Genomic DNA, 17,491 nt, shown 5'->3' with positions numbered 1-17,491 from the left:
AGCGATCACCTTGCGGGATGCTCCAGACTCAAGGTATGGAGCGCGCGCATATTTACAAGCAGTCAAACGTTACGTTAGCCAACGTTCAGACGTGTGGTGGCCTTGTCCTTGTTCATCTAGTGCCTTAGCTGTGCTTGCGTTGGAAACTCTTCAAGATATTTGCTATATAGGTTGAAGGTAATATTTAGTTGACGTATTTGTGAAAAGGTATTCGCTGGAAAGTGACAGACTGGATTTTAAAAGCTTGATAAACTCTTGATAACGACAATAAACAGTGTACGGTGCCCAAACGGCAGTTATTTAAGGGGACGACCAGACTGATTACAGGTGAGGAGGTAGTGTTCAGGTGATGTACTGATGAGAGAATAATTTGCTAAAAAGTGAAAAACCGAGATTTTTTAAAAGTGTCCAACAGTTAAAACAGCAACCAAACAGTTGTTATTTAGGAGACAAACAAATCGATGACATAAAAAGAGGAAAACTTCAGAAGGTAAGAGGATATTGCCTGAAAAGTGCAACTCCCAAAATAAAAAATAAAAAAAAATGGAAAAAAGGAAAATCAAATTGTAACCATAAACTAGGTACAGCTCCCAAACAGCAATACTGGCATACCAGTTATTTAGGAGAAACCTATATCGATTACAGCAAGCTCAACTGTTGCCCGGTGACAACAGAATGTTGCCAGAAGCTTAAAGTGCATTAAGCTAGAAAAATCTGAATGCTATTGTTGCTTATTCTGTTATAAATATGTAAAATGTCATAAACACAAGTAGAAAACATATCGCATACATATCACAAACAGGTTAAAAGCAAGCCATCAACCGTAAGTGGAGAAAGGATCTTTGGCAATTGCCGGACAGTAGTACGAAGCACTGGTTAGGACTGCCAATTTGTCGTCGACTTGTATTCAACCTGTTAGTGGCGTGTTTGCGACAAGTTGCCGGCATGCGTTTACGACATGTCTTACCGTAGTGCGAACGCAAAGAAAGCATTCAAACTGTCCTGCAGTGTTGCAAGATTGTCGAGGCACAAATTTTCCGCTTGCCGTCGCGAGCCTGATTCCTGCCTGCATTGCCCAAGGGTTTACAAAGCTGGTATGTTTCGGTAACCTGTATAACGAAGGAGGTCTTGAGGGGTGGTGTCAACAGAATGAGGGACCGAGCAGATTCCCGAAAGCTCTCTCTCTCTCTCTCTCTCTCTCTCTCTCTCTCTCTGTATAGATTCATTTTTAAATATATTTGGGTAATTGTGGAATGTGGATTCGTTTCTCCAGAAAGTTCGTTGTAGTGTAGACAATATCTAACATAGAAACAGAAACTTTGTTTTACATGATTGCAGTTTGCGTTAATAGAAATTAAATACTGGGTGATGGTTCTCTGGCTATTTGATAGAATATGCATTAAAAAAATGTCCAAAACAGGATAATAATTCGCTGTAGGTAGCTGTAATATCCAGAGAGCAAAAAGTAATAAATAAATGAATAAATAATTATCGCCACATTAGTTTTAGTATTGTCAATAAATTGTCCGTAGAAATGACACGAGAATCACGTGAAAAATTATACGTATTTATACCCCACCGCCAAATCAAAGCCCTTCAAAAGAAGGCATCGTGCTTACCCCATATAAAAATGGGAAAAAGGCACGTTAAAAACGAAGAAAAAAATCTCATTAAACGTTAGGCCCAGTTAAAAAAAAACAGTCTTGTACGTACGTAAGTATTTGAAACTTTGCTGTAACAAGATAACGTCCTTGGAACTAAAAAAAAAAATAATAAAAAATAAAGACCGCTAACGTACAATCATCTTAGCAGGCGTACAACCTTGCATGAAAGCCTTGGAAATAAAATAAAAAAAAATCCAACCGCACAATCACATTAGACACCCCAAAGCAATCTAAAGCACAAGCATACAATAATGAGCCCATGAACCTAATACTTATATCCCCTTTTCCTACTGATATTCTTGCCAATCATCGTCCTCATCCGGACGTTCGGGTCCGGTAAACTCGAGATAATCCGACCCCGGAAGAGAGTCATCTTTTCAGCCACATTTAAGAGTTCATACTCTGACATTTCGCATCTGGGAGACTTCTGCGTGCTTGCCTTATGTGGTGGGCTTGTCAGTGTGGTGCTTGCTAAAACAACTACTGCATAGCAATGATGCTTCTCCTACTCTAGGAGTAAGTGGGTTTTGTTTTATTATATAATATGATGTTTACTTAATGAGCCCGTAGAGGGGTAATGCCGTCAGTGCACCTCATGCGGTGCACTGTCGGCATTGTTTAGGGTTCTTTGCAGCGTCCCTTCGGCCCCTAGCTGCAACCCCTTTCATTCCTTTTACTGTACCACCGTTCATTTTTCTTCCTTCCATCTTGTTTTCCACCCTCTCTTAGCAATTGTTTCATAAAGCAACTGTGAGGTTTGCCTCATGTTACACCTTTCAAACCTTTCTACTCTCAATTTCCCCTTTTAGTGCTGAATGACCTTATAGGTCCCAACGCTTGGCCTTTGGCCAAAATACTAAATTATATTCTATTCTTTGAAAATTTGAGACTGTATTTTTCCAAAATACAAAAAAAAAGGGTTAAAAAAAAGAGGGATATCTTTCGACCGTTTGTGCAAGGGGTCGAAAGCTCCCCCTCCCCTTTTTAACCCTTTTTTTTTTGTATTTTGGAAAAATACAGTCTCTCATTTACATTACTGTGGCTTTTTACTCATGATTTCCGGTCACAATATACAGTATTGATGCACCGTAGATAATTCTATATTTTAATTAAAGAGAGATCTTTTAATCTGTTTTACAGGTGTGAACGAATGAGCAAATATGGCGGCTAGACTTTGTTTCAAGGTCGTCTTGCTGCAAGGTTTTGTGGCTTCAGTCGTCCTGCAGCAGCAGCAGCAGCAACAGAATCGTAAGTATATGCTTTACTTACTTATGTATTCAGGAGAGAGAGAGAGAGAGAGAGAGAGAGAGAGAGAGAGAGAGAGAGAGAGAGAGAGAGAGAGATCCTTACACGAACTTTGCATTGGTGAACTTCAAGGGAAAAATTTGACATTAATATATGATCTGAGAGGAAAACATCCATACAGAGAAAGAGAGAGAGAGAGAGAGAGAGAGAGAGAGAGAGAGAGAGAGAGAGAGAGAGAGAGAGAGAGAGTTCTTGGTCTGAGTTCGATAACTAGTATGAACCGTGGGCAAAAAAGGGATGTGAGGGGCAAGCATAAGAGAGAGAGAGAGAGAGAGAGAGAGAGAGAGAGAGAGAGAGAGAGAGAGAGAGAGAGAGAGAGAGTTCTTGGTTTGAGTTCGATAACTAGTATGAACCGTGGGCAAAAAAAGGGATGTGAGGGGCAAGCATAAGAGAGAGAGAGAGAGAGAGAGGGAGGGGGTTGGGGGTGGGGGGCAGGGTTTATGAATAGCTTATGAATGGTCTCACCCGCGTGGAGTGAAGGTTACCTCATCGAGGCCTCCCCGTTTTGATTGTATACATTCTGTGGGAGTAGTAGACACACTTCTCTCTCTCTCTCTCTCTCTCTCTCTCTCTCTCTCTCTCTCTCTCTCTCTCTCTCTCTTCCTTTTGTCCCTCCTCGCCCGGTTCGAGAGTCGAACACGGGCCTTCCAGCTGTGAGCTAAATGGGTAACCACCCCAAGTTACAGTGAAACAGAGAAAGAGAGAGAGAGAGAGAGAGAGAGAGAGAGAGAGAGAAAGAGATTATGTACTTCCCTTTTCCTGATTGATAGTCGAGCCTTTATTTGATGTGATCTGATTTAATTTTTTTTTTATTTCTTCTATTTACAGAATTTTCTCCGGAGCAGTTAGGTACTCTCCAACAACTCATCGATCGACTCTCCAAAGTGAATCAGACTGGGCGTAAGTATCAGTCATTATATTTATATATATATATATATATATATATATATATATATATATATATATATATATATATATATATATATATATATATATATATATATATATGTATATATATATATATATATATATATGTATATATATATATATGTATATATATATATATGTATATATATATGTATATATATATATATATATATATATATATATATATATATATATATATATATATATATATATATATATATATATATATATTGTATATCGAGCGATATATGAGTATAAATTGTACACCGTTTCATGCAAAGTACAGCCATGATATTGACATATTCGCAGCTATGCATCTCTGCCTATTTATAATTTTGAAAAAATTTCCAGTATAAATTTCCTTGTGAAATTTGATTGCTGAACGTGTATGAATTAAGGTGAAGTATAAAGGTTGCCATGTATGTAAGCCTAGTTACCCACAAATTCATTATATCCCTCTTTTATTGACAAATGACCTTTCTGTTTATTGATCTGTTTTGTCTTTCCTTCGACAGCGTTGCCTGATGACGTCATTCGGAGCGTGGCTGAAGACGTTTTGGGCAACCCTGTAATCTCTGATCTTATACGTCAGTCTGGGGTGGCAGATCTACAGAGTGACAATGGTATTATTATTATTATTATTATTATTATTATTATTATTATTATTATTATTATTATTAGGGATCTCACAACCTCCGTTCAGGTGTTCGATAGTCTTTGGTTGTGTCTTTTCCATAATAATAGTTTACTATATAATTGTGGATTTTTATTACACGAATATTATTATTATTATTATTATTATTATTATTATTATGTAGCAGCAGCTGTAAAAATATTAGCAGTAATACTGGCAACAGTATTAGTTTTATGCAGGTTGAACTTTATTGAATGGAAGCATATTTTGCGTAACTATTATTTTCTGTAAATGATTTCTTACATTAAAGGGCTCCGTAGGCTGTTACAGTTCACGGTGGGGGCGCAACTTGGTTGCTTCTGTGCGATCGAATGCTTGTCACTGGCCCTCTTACAAGCCAACGTCCACTGCACTGAGGCCCTTGGTGCTGGTGCCTAAGCAAGCTCAGTGGAGACTGGTAGTTTCCAGGGGCTATCACCTTCCTCTTTCAGTGGTCTTCTTTGGCTTTTGGCAAATTTCTAGAGGTCCACACTAGGCGTCTTAGGCCCATTAGCACCCTACCAGTGTTCAGAGGCCCACAGCACGCCTCTTAAAGCCTTTAACACTTCAACAACCTTGCTGACATCAGGCCAGTTCAATATAATTGGAACTGCTCTCTAGATAAAGCGAAGTAACCAAAGACGGAGTGGTACCACTGTAATTTCGCTTAGAATGAGATGACCCTTTTTCTGACTCTGTCTGTATTTCCTTTCCTCTTGACAGGGGCCTCCGTGCTAACTACCGCTGCCCAGACTGGAAGCTTGGGAGTGGTGAAGGCTGCCCTAAATGCTGGAACCTTCATCGACTTGCAAGACGAAACTGGTAAGAACAGAATTGTTGTATAGAGATTAGGTAAGAGAAGATGATTTGAGGAGAGATTGGCAATGGGTCAAGGTGTGTATTACAAACTGATTCAGGTCAAGTAACATTTACCTTAAAGTTAAATAACAGGATTTTCATTAGATCTCAATGTCATATATTTTCCTTCTTCATTCATAAACACAACTCATTGACAACTTCATTCATAAATATAAATCGTTGTCATACATAAGTAAAACTCAATACCAGCTCCATTCATAAATACAACTCAGTGCCAACATCATTCATAAATACAACTCAGTGCCAGCTTCATTCATAAATACAATTCAGTGCCAGCTTCATTTATAAATACAATTCAGGGCCAGCTTCATTCGTAAATACAGCCTAGTGCCAACTTCATTCATAAATACAACTCAGTGCCAGATTCATTCATAAACACAACTCGATGCCAGCTTTATTCATGAATAAAACTGATTGCCAGCTTCATTCATAAATACAACTCATTGACAACTTCATTCATAAATACAACTCAGTGCCAGCTTTATTCATAAATACAACTCAGTGCCAGCTTCATTCCTAAATAAAATTTATTGCCAAATTCATTCACAAATGCAACTCAGTGCCAACTTCATTCATAAATATAACTTTTTGTCAACATCACTCTTAAATACAACCCACTGCCAGCTTCATTCATAAATAAAACTTATCGCCACCTCCATTCATAAATACAACTCATTGCCAGCTTCATTCATAAGTACAACTCATTGCCAACTTTATTCATAAATAAAACTCATTCATAAATACAGCTCTATGCCCTCTTCTTTCATAAAAATAAGTAATTGTCATTCACCCAAAACAGGTTGGACTCCTCTCCTTCACGCCGTGTCAAAGAACCACACTGATGTCGCCCTGTATTTGATTACTGTTGGTGCCAACGTCAACATGGCCAATAATGACCACGGTAATGCAATCTCTCTCTCTCTCTCTCTCTCTCTCTCTCTCTCTCTCTCTCTGTGTGGATGTTTTTCTCTCAGCCCTGTTTGAATGCCAGGTTTGCTCTTGAAGTTCACCAGTGTAAGGTTCAAGTAAGGATCTCGCTCTCTCTCTCTCTCTCTCTCTCTCTCTCTCTCTCTCTCTCTCTCTCTCTCTCTCTCTCTCTCTCTCTCTACGGATGTTTTCTCTCAGATCCTATTTTAATGTCAATTTTGCCCCTTGAAGTTCACGAATGTAAATTTCGTGTAAGGATCTCTCTCTCTCTCTCTCTCTCTCTCTCTCTCTCTCTCTCTCTCTCTCTCTCTCTCTCCTCATTTTGATGGTGATATTGCTTCTTAAAGTTCAATAATGTGAGGCTGATGAAAGGATTTCTCTCTCTCTCTCTCTCTCTCTCTCTCTCTCTCTCTCTCTCCTTATTTTGATGATGATATTGCATCTTAAAGTACAATAATGTGAGACTGATGAAAGGATCTCTCTCTCTCTCTCTCTCTCTCTCTCTCTCTCTCTCTCTCTCTCTCTCTCTCTCTCCTCATTTTGATGGTGATATTGCTTCTTAAAGTTCAATAATGTGAGGCTGATGAAAGGATTTCTCTCTCTCTCTCTCTCTCTCTCTCTCTCTCTCTCTCTCTCTCTCTCTCTCTCTCTCCTTATTTTGATGATGATATTGCATCTTAAAGTACAATAATGTGAGACTGATGAAAGGATTTCTCTCTCTCTCTCTCTCTCTCTCTCTCTCTCTCTCTCTCTCTCTCTTTTGATGGTGATATTGCTTCTTAAAGTTCAAAGTTCAATAATGTGAGGCTGATGAGAGGATCTCTCTCTCTCTCTCTCTCTCTCTCTCTCTCTCTCTATTTTGATGGTGATTTTGCATTTATAAGTTTGGCAATGCAAGGTTGATAGGCTGGCATTATTCTTACGTTGCCTAGAACTGAGTTATCAAGAAAAGTCTGTATCTTTCTTTAAAATAGTTGTTTTAAGTTGCGTAGGTCTTTCTGAGATATTAAAAAAATTCAGGCATTCAGTCAATCTAGTTTTTATTTTCTGTCGTTTCTAAAATCTGTTTTTTTATATATATATTTTAGTTGCATGACTCTGCAAACATAAAAGTTCAGGTTATCAATCATTTTAAATTTAATTTCTCTGTTTTTAAAATGTATATATTCATTACATATTTTAGATCCATTACTTTATCTGAAAGTATATGATTTGAAAACAATCAGTCATTCTAATTTATATTTATTTATTTCTCTTTTGCCTTCACAGGTGACGCCCCAATCACCTGGTCTGTCTACAACCAGAATCTCGAAGTAACAAGAGCACTCCTAAGAGCTGGAGCCAACGTCAATCACAAGGATTTCGACGGTAATTACCTGAACATAAGATTCTCTTATGATGAGCGGCGATGTTTCTATTCTCTCTCTCTCTCTCTCTCTCTCTCTCTCTCTCTCTCTCTCTCTCTCTCTCTCTCTCTCTCTCTCTGTGTGTGTGTATGTGTGTGTGGCTAAGTCCTGTCTGTCTTATCTTTTAAAAAAATCATCAACCTACCATTTCTGATGTTTTGACTGATACTGGAATCAGTACAGTTATTTAGAGGAAAGATTTAGAATTCTCTCTTTTTTATGCACATAAATATATACTAAATATAAACGTTCACAGACTATACATACACACACACAAGCACACACGCTTATATATATATATATATATATATATATATATATATATATATATATATATATATATATATATATATACATATATACATATACACACACACATATATATATATATATATATATATATATATATATATATATATATATATATATATATATATACATATACCTGTATGTTTGTTTACATGTGTGCGTGTGTGTGTGTGTGTTTGTTTACAAACTACGTGCGTTTGCAAGTAGAGCGTGCGCGTAACAGCAAATGCAAGTTATTAAATCTATATCAATCTCTATGCATGTCATGACTTGGCGGACATCTTGAAAGTGACTTTCATATATTTTCTTTTCCAGGAGACTCTCCTTTAAACATGGCGTCAGAACCGACGAAGAGCACAGAAATATTTAAGCTCCTCATACAGTCTGGAGCCAACGTGGATGATCAGGATAACGATGGTAGGTGTTACTGTAGAGCTATTATAGAACATAGAGGCATTCCAGTGCTCTTTAGATGAGCTGAAATTATGATTGTGAAGTGGTTTTAAGAGTGACCATTAGATAGCACAATGCATGTTTACATTTGTCTACAAAATTTTAATATTTTGGTGGATTCCTTTGGGTCTGTTAGTTAACTTATTATTTTTTTAGTAAACATCTGGACAAGACATGCTTCCTTAAAAATTATGGCCACATCAGCACAGTTTAATCTAAAATACGGTTTCTCTGTTTATCTAAAAATTTCCTTTTCTGTAAAAGAAACATCACACAATAATTGTCCTAATATTCATTTCATGAAAGGGATGATGTAGAAATATTCGGGAAAGTTTTCATTTTACTAATATACAGATACAGCAATAATTATTTCATACAACATTATACGTAATTCCAGTGCTTATAACCTCCTTAAAAGCCACCACGTAAAAGAAACTTTCCTTTTAGCACTGCACTTGTCACATTTAACTGCGAGGAGTCCCTTCTGTCGTTTTTAGAGGTAGAATCCTTCATAGAAAGGACACTTTCCTTTTAGTTTTCCACATGTCTCGGATCTTACTAGATAGTGACCCCCAACAAAGTTCGGGGGTCGTTATCTAGGACTAATATTTCTTGGGGGTCCTTATCTTTTTTTATGTTTTTACGGTCATCCCAACGGCCTTGTACTGAACGCGCAGCAAAGGCGGATACATACCGGGTTAAAACCCTTGGGGGGTCACTATCTACCTCGTTCACCTATGTTGTTTAGGTCACTGAAATATGGTGAGGTAAAGCCAACTGAATGTCGAAAGCACTCAACAGGTAAAATGAACCTTTTTATTCTCTGCGATGACTTGAGCCACTGGATAATATCTCCATTTTACTTTGAAGGTTGGTCGGCGCTGATCCTGGCTGCATCTCACGGCAAGCTGGATCGTGTGAGGCTTCTACTCAGAGCAAACCCAAACCCCAATTTGAAGACAGGTTATCATGGTAAGTCTAATCTTCTTCTTCTTCTTCTTCTTCTTCTTCTTCTTCTTCTTCTTCTTCTTCTTCTTCTTCTTCTTCTTCTTCTTCTTCTATTTTGATATTTTTCAGCTATACAAACATTCTCAAGGTAGCAATGACAGGGAAACTGCGTTAACTGTTAGCTACAGGACAGCACATTGGGATCATTTATCCTCACCTTCTGGAAAGTCTAAATTAAAGCTTCATAATCCACTTAATAAAGAGAAAAATGAAAAATAACAAAGATAGCAAAATACTAACAATTACGTTTCCTTTTAGTTCCTGTAATGCATGACATGCTCTGTTAATGATCTCCACTCCCTTGTTCGGTAAATGATGATGTCATTTTATTCTGTCATTCTTTTCTTTCTCAGGTGACACTGCTCTCCACTGGGCAATCTTTAGAGGGTACAACGAGATCGTCAGGGAGTTGATCGTCGCTGGAGCTGACCTCAACACACCAAACAACAGAGGTCAGTGGAGGTCATTCGTTGTTCATTTATCATACCCTCTTTAGTGTCGTCCACTTATTTAACTAACAGGTAAAGTATGTTTTATGGTCCTTGTGCTCTGTAAAGATATGATCCTTCATGTTGTAATGTTCCCTAGACCTAACCTGACTGATAAAGAGCGGAGCTGTTGAAACTCTGTCTCTTGCTGGTGCGACCTGACATCTTGGAGTCAACAGAGCTTCAGTGACTTGCTAGTACAATAGACACTGCCACAGAACCTCAGTCATTCTTACCTGAGCAACATCCCACATCAACAGAACTTGCTTGATTTGCTGGTGTGACAGACATCATAGAACCTCAGTGACTTGCTGGTACACCATAGTAACAATGGAACCTCTATGTGTTGCTGGTGTGACCAACACCATGGTGACAATGGAACATATAAATAATTACTGTTATGAACAACACCATGATGTCAAGTTGATATTCAGTAATTTGCTGGTGTAACCAACATCATGGCAAAGAAACTCAGTGACTCTCTGGGATAACTGACCCCATTGTCTTGCTGGTATGACCAAAACCATATTAAGAGAATTCCAGTATCTCATTAGTGCCATGAACACTGTAGCACCATTGCAGCCGTCATTGGTGACTCGGTGGTTTTGAATGATTTACCTTTATTTCTTTGCAGGAGTAACACCTTTGAGCTTAGCTGCAAAAAACAACTTTCCTAATGAAGCAAGGCTTCTTCTCTCAGCTGGTGCTGAGATCGACAGACAAGCCGTTGATGGTATGTTATATGCATGCAGATTTTCTTTATCAAGAATTGAATGAGCTTTTGCGATTATGTACAGATTAAGGAAATTTATCTTCTCATTAGCTTTTGTTTTGAAATATCGGTTTGTCCAGAATTATCAAGTTAATAATCTAATTTATTCTATTGGTCTTAAGCGCAAGGACTGTTTACGAAACAAAAGGAGTTCAACTGTTTTCATTTCAAATATATCTTGCCCTTCGTGGCTAATGTCATCTAAATAACTATTTTCATTTCCATAAGACATTTAATTTAATTGGAATCATAATATCCAAGACATAACGAAACTGCAGACTCAATTGTCTTATTTTTAAGATCAGCTCCGCCAAGATCAGCTCCGCCATTGCTTGCGTCATGAGAGGAATACAATAATACCAGCAATTTTATCGCGCTTCCCAGCAATCCCGCTTCAGCTCTATTCATTCCATTTCTTTTATTCACATCCTTTCAGGTGACACAGCCTTAATGGAGGCTGCTAACTCAGGATTTACCGAAGTTGTCAAGGTGTTCCTGGAACACTGCCCTGACTTGAGTATAAGAAACAAAAACAGTAAGATTCGTTTTTCTCTTACGCCGTTTGTTTCAACCATTATTATTAATATTATTATTATTATTATTATTATTATTATTATTATTATTATTATTATTATTATAGTCATCCTATTCGACTGGGTGGTTTTTATAGTGTGGGGTTCCGGGTTGCATCCTGCCTCCTTAGGAGTCCATCACTTTTCTCACTATGTGCGCTGTTTCTAGTAGCACACTCTTCTGCATGAGTCTTGGAGCTACTTCGGCATCTAGTTTTTCCAGATTCATTATCAGGGATCTTATTATTATTATTATTATTATTATTATTATTATTATTATTATTATTATTATTATTATTATTATTATTATTCAGAAGATTGAACCCTATTCATATGGAACAAGCCCACAAAGGCCACTGACTTGATATTCAAGCTTCCAAAGAATAAGGTGTTCATTAGGAAGAAGTAAGAGGAGGTAAAGGGAAATACAGAAAGAAGAGATGTCGCTTATTAAAAAGAAAAAATGAATGAATAAATTAATAAATAGATAAAATGTATTAAAATGCAAGGAGAATAATATTAGGGTGGTAATGAGTTGCATCTTCGCTTGAACTTCTGAAGTATTGTCAAACACACTGACTATGACCTCCACCAATGATCGGTGTCTGTGATCCCTGGTATCCTTGACCCCTGGTATTCTTGATGCCTAGTGTTCCTGACCCCTGGTATTCTTGACCCCTAGTATTCTTGACCCATGGTATTCTTGACCTGTGGTATTCTTAACCCTTGGTATCCATGACCCCTGGTATTCTTGACCCCTGGTATTCATTTCTCATGGTGTTCTTGACCCCTGGTATTCATGACCCCTGGTATTCTTGACCCCTGGTATTCATGACCCCTGGTGTTCTTGACCTCTTGTATTCATGACTCCTGGTATTGTTGACCCCTGGTATTCATGACCCCTGGTATTCATAACCCCTGGTATTCATGACCCCTGGTATTCATAAACCCTGGTATTCATGACCCCTGGTATCCTTGACCCCTGGTATTCATGACCCCTGGTGTTCTTGACCCCTGTTATTCATGACCCTGGTATTTTTCACCCCTGGTATTTTTGACCCCTGGTATTCGTGACCCCTGGTATTCATAACCCCTGGTATTCATAACCCCTGGTATTCTTGACCCCTGGTATTCATGACCCCTGGTATTCATAACCCCTGGTATTCTTGACCCCTGGTATTCATGATCCCTAGTATTTCTTGACTCCTGGTGTTCATGACCCCTGGTATTCATCACCCCTGGCATTCTTGACCCCTGATATTCTTAACGCCTGGTATTCTTGAGGGAAGTTCTGTAAATTCAACTATTGGTGGAATGGTAGGCTTTGCTTGAAAGAGTTTTGAGAAACTATTTCTTTTGGCCTTCGAAATATGCCATTTTGATTCAAGTAAACTCATACATCACATAGCTTTAAAACTAGACTGATTATTTGGCTGAATTGATTTTGATATTGGAGTAAACTTATCAAACGCTACCCTACCTAACTTTAAAAAAAGATACAGAGAGAGGGGGAAACGAATTGAAAATATTTTTTGATTGAACTGACGTTTCTGTAAACGTTCTTAACAGGGAAAACCGTAGCAGACATCGCTCGCTTGAGATCACAGTACGAGATTCTAAATATGATCTTAGGTAAGACAAAAAAACTGAACGGCAATCGGTTTTAGTGCCGTTCTATTTGTTTATTTATTTACCTATCTCCACTTGCTATTAACTGAAGTCATTTCTGTATTTGGTTCTGTCAGTTAATTAGCTGAACAATTAATTAAAGTAAAGCATTTATTTGTTTATTTATTTGCCCTTTTTTAAACGAACCAACAGCAAAAAATAAGATTAATGTACCTGTTTATTGATTTATTTCCTTACTTTTACTTTTTTTTTTCCAGCCCACCCAACCTTGACATGTACAAACGACGGCATAGTCTACGACTTAGGTCACACCAGATTCGACGTGTGCCGTGAGGTCAAGTGTTGCCACGGGGTCTGGTCCCCCACTGGGAGGTCACTGGAGACTTGTGGTTAGTTTCAGTCGTAAGATGAAATGTCAGTGTAAGCAACCTTTGCGTTCAGTTATAGGGTATGATGTCAGTGTAAACAGCCTTTGAGTTCAGTTATAAGATATGATGTCCATGCAAACAGCCTTTGAGTTCAGTTATAAGATATGATGTCCAATGAAACAGCCTTTGAGTTCAGTTATAGGGTATGATGTCAATGTAAGCAGCCTTTGAGTTCAGTTATAGGGTATGATGTCAATGTAAGCAGCCTTTGAGTTTAGTTATAAGATATGATGTCAGTGTAAGCAGCCTTTGCGTTCAGTTAAAAGATATAATGTCAGTGTAAGCAGCCTTTGAGTCCAGTTATAAGATATGATGTCAGTGTAAGCAGCCTTTGCGTTCAGTTAAAAGACATAATGTCAGTGTAAGCAGCCTTTGAGTCCAGTTATAAGATATGATGTCAGTGTAACCAGCCTTTGCGTTTAGTTATAAGATCTGATGTCAGTGTAACCAGCCTTTGCGTTAAGGTATAAGATATGATGTCAGTGTAACCAGCCTTTGCGCTCAGTTATAAGATATGATGTTAGTGTAAGCCGCCCTTGAGTCCAGTTTTATGATATGATGTCATTGTAAGCAGCCTTTGCGTTCAGTTATAAGATGTCGGTGTAAGCAGCCTTTGCGTTTAATTATAAGATCTGATGTCAGTGTAACCAGCCTTTGCGGTTAGGTATAAGATATGATGTCAGTGTAACCAGCCTTTGCGCTCAGTTATAAGACATGATGTCAGTGTAAGCAGCCCTTGAGTCCAGTTTTATGATAGGATGTCAGTGTAAGCAGCCTTTGCGTTCAGTTAAAAGATATGATGTCGGTTCAAGCAGCCTTTGTGTTTAGTTATAAGATATGTCAGTGTAAGCAGCTTCGAGTTCAGTTATAAGATATGATGACAGTATAAGTAGCCTTTGCGTTTAGTTATAAGATATGATGTCACTGTAAGCAGCCTTCCAGTCAGTTATAAGATATGATGTCAGTGTAAGCAGCCTTTGCGTTCAGTTAAAAGATATGATGTCAGTGTAAGCAGCTTTTGCGTTAAGTTACAAGCCTTCATGTCAGCGTCATCCCAAGTAATGAACCATAAAAATTCGATTACAGAATGTAAGGCGAATGTAAGAAGCCTTTTAACCATCGTCTGTATTCAGCTATATGATATAATATTCACAATGAACTTACTGTGAAACACCTCACTTTTTAACGATTATAGGTTACATTAGGGTGATTATGTATAAATTGATTAATAAAAAAAAATTATATTTTTTTATTAATCAATTAATGAATAGTAAAAAAATCTAAATTTCCATCAGTTTCAGAACGTCATATCAAGTATAGAATTCAGTTCAGAAAAACGAAAACTAATTTCCATGAAAAAATTCCCCCTAGACAATAATCAACGTTAGCTAAATGTGACACCTCACCATGCTTACAGGTAAAGGGTGCAGGACTCTGTTGGCTCCCGCAGGTGTGTGCACAGGTATAGACAACTGCCCCAGCCTGCGGTCCCAGGTACAGCAGATCATAAGGGCTTCGCCAAACAGCTACACTGAGGGATATAACTTCGTTCAACAGTACGGGTGCGGAAAAGAGTAAAGTGAAGGACATTGTAATGTACAGTAGTAAGTTAGGTAATAAGTTAGGAGTTATTGATGATGTAAAGGCTTTGGAGATAATTGTGTGTGTGTGTCAGTATTATACACCCAAGTATATATATATATATATATATATATATATATATATATATATATATATATATATATATATATATATATATATATATATATATATATATATATATATATATATATATCTATCTATCTGTCTGTCTATCTATCTGTCTAACTATATATATATATAGATATATATATAGATATATATATATATATATATATATATATATATATAGATATATATATATATATATATATATATAAATATATATATATACACAAACAAATAAAAATAACACTAGATATATTATAGTTATAGATATAGATATTCGATGGATACAGTATATGAAGAGTTAGCATATTTCATAATAAATGTATTGTTCAAGAGCCTACAAACCAAAATGTTAAAAAATAACACTTATTGTGTTAATCATTTTAGTGGTCTGGTAAAACTAAGGGATAAAGTGATTTGCTTAAAATTTCTCATTTTTCTACTGAAATTCAAGAAAAGATCATTTTCAGGCGTAACACTGTCGAAGTGTTAAACTAAATTCAAATAATTTCTTGGCAAAAATAAACTGTTGCTTTATAGAGGAAAATATTCACTAATTTGCTAGTTATAATTTTTGAAGGTATTTGAGGCAGTTAATACTGTAAAAGTTTTCTACAGAAGATGTAGACCATTGCTCCTCACTCCTCCGCAAGGCGGTGCACTGTAGGCATTACATAAGGTTCTTTGCAGCGTCTCTCCTGCCCCTAACTGCAGCCCCTCTCATTCCCTTTACCGTACCTCCGTTCATATTCTCTTTCTTCCGTCTTACTTCCAACCATCTCCTAACAATTGTTTGATAGCACAACTGCGAGGTTTTCCTCCTATTACACCTTAAAACCTTTCTACTTTCAGTTTCCCTTTCAGCACTGAATGACCTCATAGGTCCCAGCGCTTGGTCTTTGACCTACATTTTATATTCCGTTTGATTCCAATGTCCCTCCTTTTACTGCATCTCCGTCCATATTCTCTTTCTTCCGTCTTACTTTCCACCCTCTCCTAACAGTTGAGGTTTTCCTCCTGTTACACCTTATAACCTTTCTACCTTCAGTTTCCCTTTCAGCGCTGAATGACCCCATAGATCCCAGCTCTTGGTTTTTACCTAAATCTTACGTTCCATTCCATTCCATTACTCTTCCTTTTCATGGGAGCTACCCCATGACCGAAGAAACTGCCCAATGTTGAAAACAAAAAGGATTTCTAAAAGATTTCAGAGAGCTTACTAGAACCAGGTCATTTTCTCAAACCAGATAAGTTTTTGATATGAATGACAAGAGTCAGAATGATGATGAATCAAAATAACCTTTAAAACTGTAATAAGAGATGAATCAGCCTGAATGTCATTTCTTTCATTTCTGAATTATAAGTACACAACTTGTGAATATCCTCATGGAGAATAACATGATATTAAAAGCCTCAGTTGATTGGTCTGAGGTTACAGGTCCATACCATTCCTCTGCAAGGGAGAAGGCTTTTATAAAACTTGCTTGATCAGTAAGATATACCAGCCAACAACTTTATACAGTATATTAATGTTTCTTTCATTGTGCTTCTCGTTTTCTTTCACTGCGCTTCCCGTTTTCTTTCATTGCGTTTCCCATTTTCTTTCACTGACGCTTCCCGTTCTCTCTCAATGAGCGTCCCGTTTTCTTTCATTTCAGTGGGGACACAGTTAAGGTGTGCTGTCCAACACAAGTTTAAACAACCGCTGTTAACGATCCTGGACGATATACTCCAATGGGCAGCGACTCTGGAAAACTTTTCTGCAGGATAAAAATGAAATGAGGAATATCTCCATAACAAGCAATAAATGGAGGGTAAATATGGTCTGGGTGAGATCAATGAACTCGTGAAAACATTCTTGGCTTTTATTACTGCTTTTAAAAAGTGTATTTCTTTTATGTTCTTTAAAGGCTTGCTTGACTGCTTGTTCCTTCTAGGTGATACCTTTGAAAAGATGAAGGTAAAATTTAATTAGGACTGCATGGTTCTAATCATATTTAATTTTTATTTATTCCTGTTATGTGTTATGGTATTCCAAATACAAACAGTGGGATATAAAGTTGTTTATGTTATTATTATCAGAGATATGTGCTCAGAAATGTCTGTTATTTTATTTTATTTTATTTTATTTTAGTATATTTAATGCTTTTTCCATGAATTGCTTCATTGGTTCGAATATACAAAAAAATAAGTGTCATATTATTCAAGAAAGGATATTATCACATGGTGAATAGGAATAAAATATGTTGAATAAAACAGGTTGAAAAAAAAAATAATTACGAACTGCCTTGTTTTTGTGCAAAAGTAAAAAAAAAAAATACAGTAATATTATCAGAGACAGGAT

At 37.1% G+C, this 17,491-nt stretch overlaps 1 protein-coding gene across 4 annotated transcripts; it reads left to right on the top strand.

The window, feature by feature from the left end:
- LOC136826716 (ankyrin repeat domain-containing protein 29-like) lies at window positions 1-17,420 on the top strand. Of its 4 annotated transcripts, none has more exons than XM_067084111.1 (16): window positions 1-33; window positions 2,805-2,912; window positions 3,798-3,869; window positions 4,412-4,519; window positions 5,293-5,391; window positions 6,248-6,349; window positions 7,645-7,743; window positions 8,406-8,507; window positions 9,414-9,515; window positions 9,905-10,003; window positions 10,674-10,772; window positions 11,248-11,346; window positions 12,953-13,015; window positions 13,270-13,401; window positions 14,858-15,014; window positions 16,806-17,206. In XM_067084111.1, the coding sequence occupies exons 2-16, from the start codon at window positions 2,825-2,827 to the stop codon at window positions 16,843-16,845; spliced, it is 1,461 nt and encodes a 486-aa protein (XP_066940212.1). In that variant the 5' UTR covers window positions 1-33; window positions 2,805-2,824; the 3' UTR covers window positions 16,846-17,206. The 4 variants fall into 4 exon arrangements, with proteins under 4 accessions (XP_066940212.1, XP_066940210.1, XP_066940213.1 ...); XM_067084109.1 differs by lacking the exon at window positions 1-33 and adding an exon at window positions 45-177 and having other exon boundaries at window positions 16,806-17,420; XM_067084110.1 differs by lacking the exon at window positions 1-33 and adding an exon at window positions 61-327 and having other exon boundaries at window positions 16,806-17,420.
- The last annotated feature ends 71 nt before the right edge of the window (window positions 17,421-17,491 follow it).

Source organism: Macrobrachium rosenbergii, chromosome 41 (assembly GCF_040412425.1).
Source record: "Macrobrachium rosenbergii isolate ZJJX-2024 chromosome 41, ASM4041242v1, whole genome shotgun sequence".
Taxonomy (NCBI): Eukaryota; Metazoa; Arthropoda; class Malacostraca; order Decapoda; family Palaemonidae; genus Macrobrachium; species Macrobrachium rosenbergii.
The sequence above is the reverse complement of the archived record's forward strand: the minus strand, read 5'-3'. Positions and strand labels throughout refer to the sequence as shown.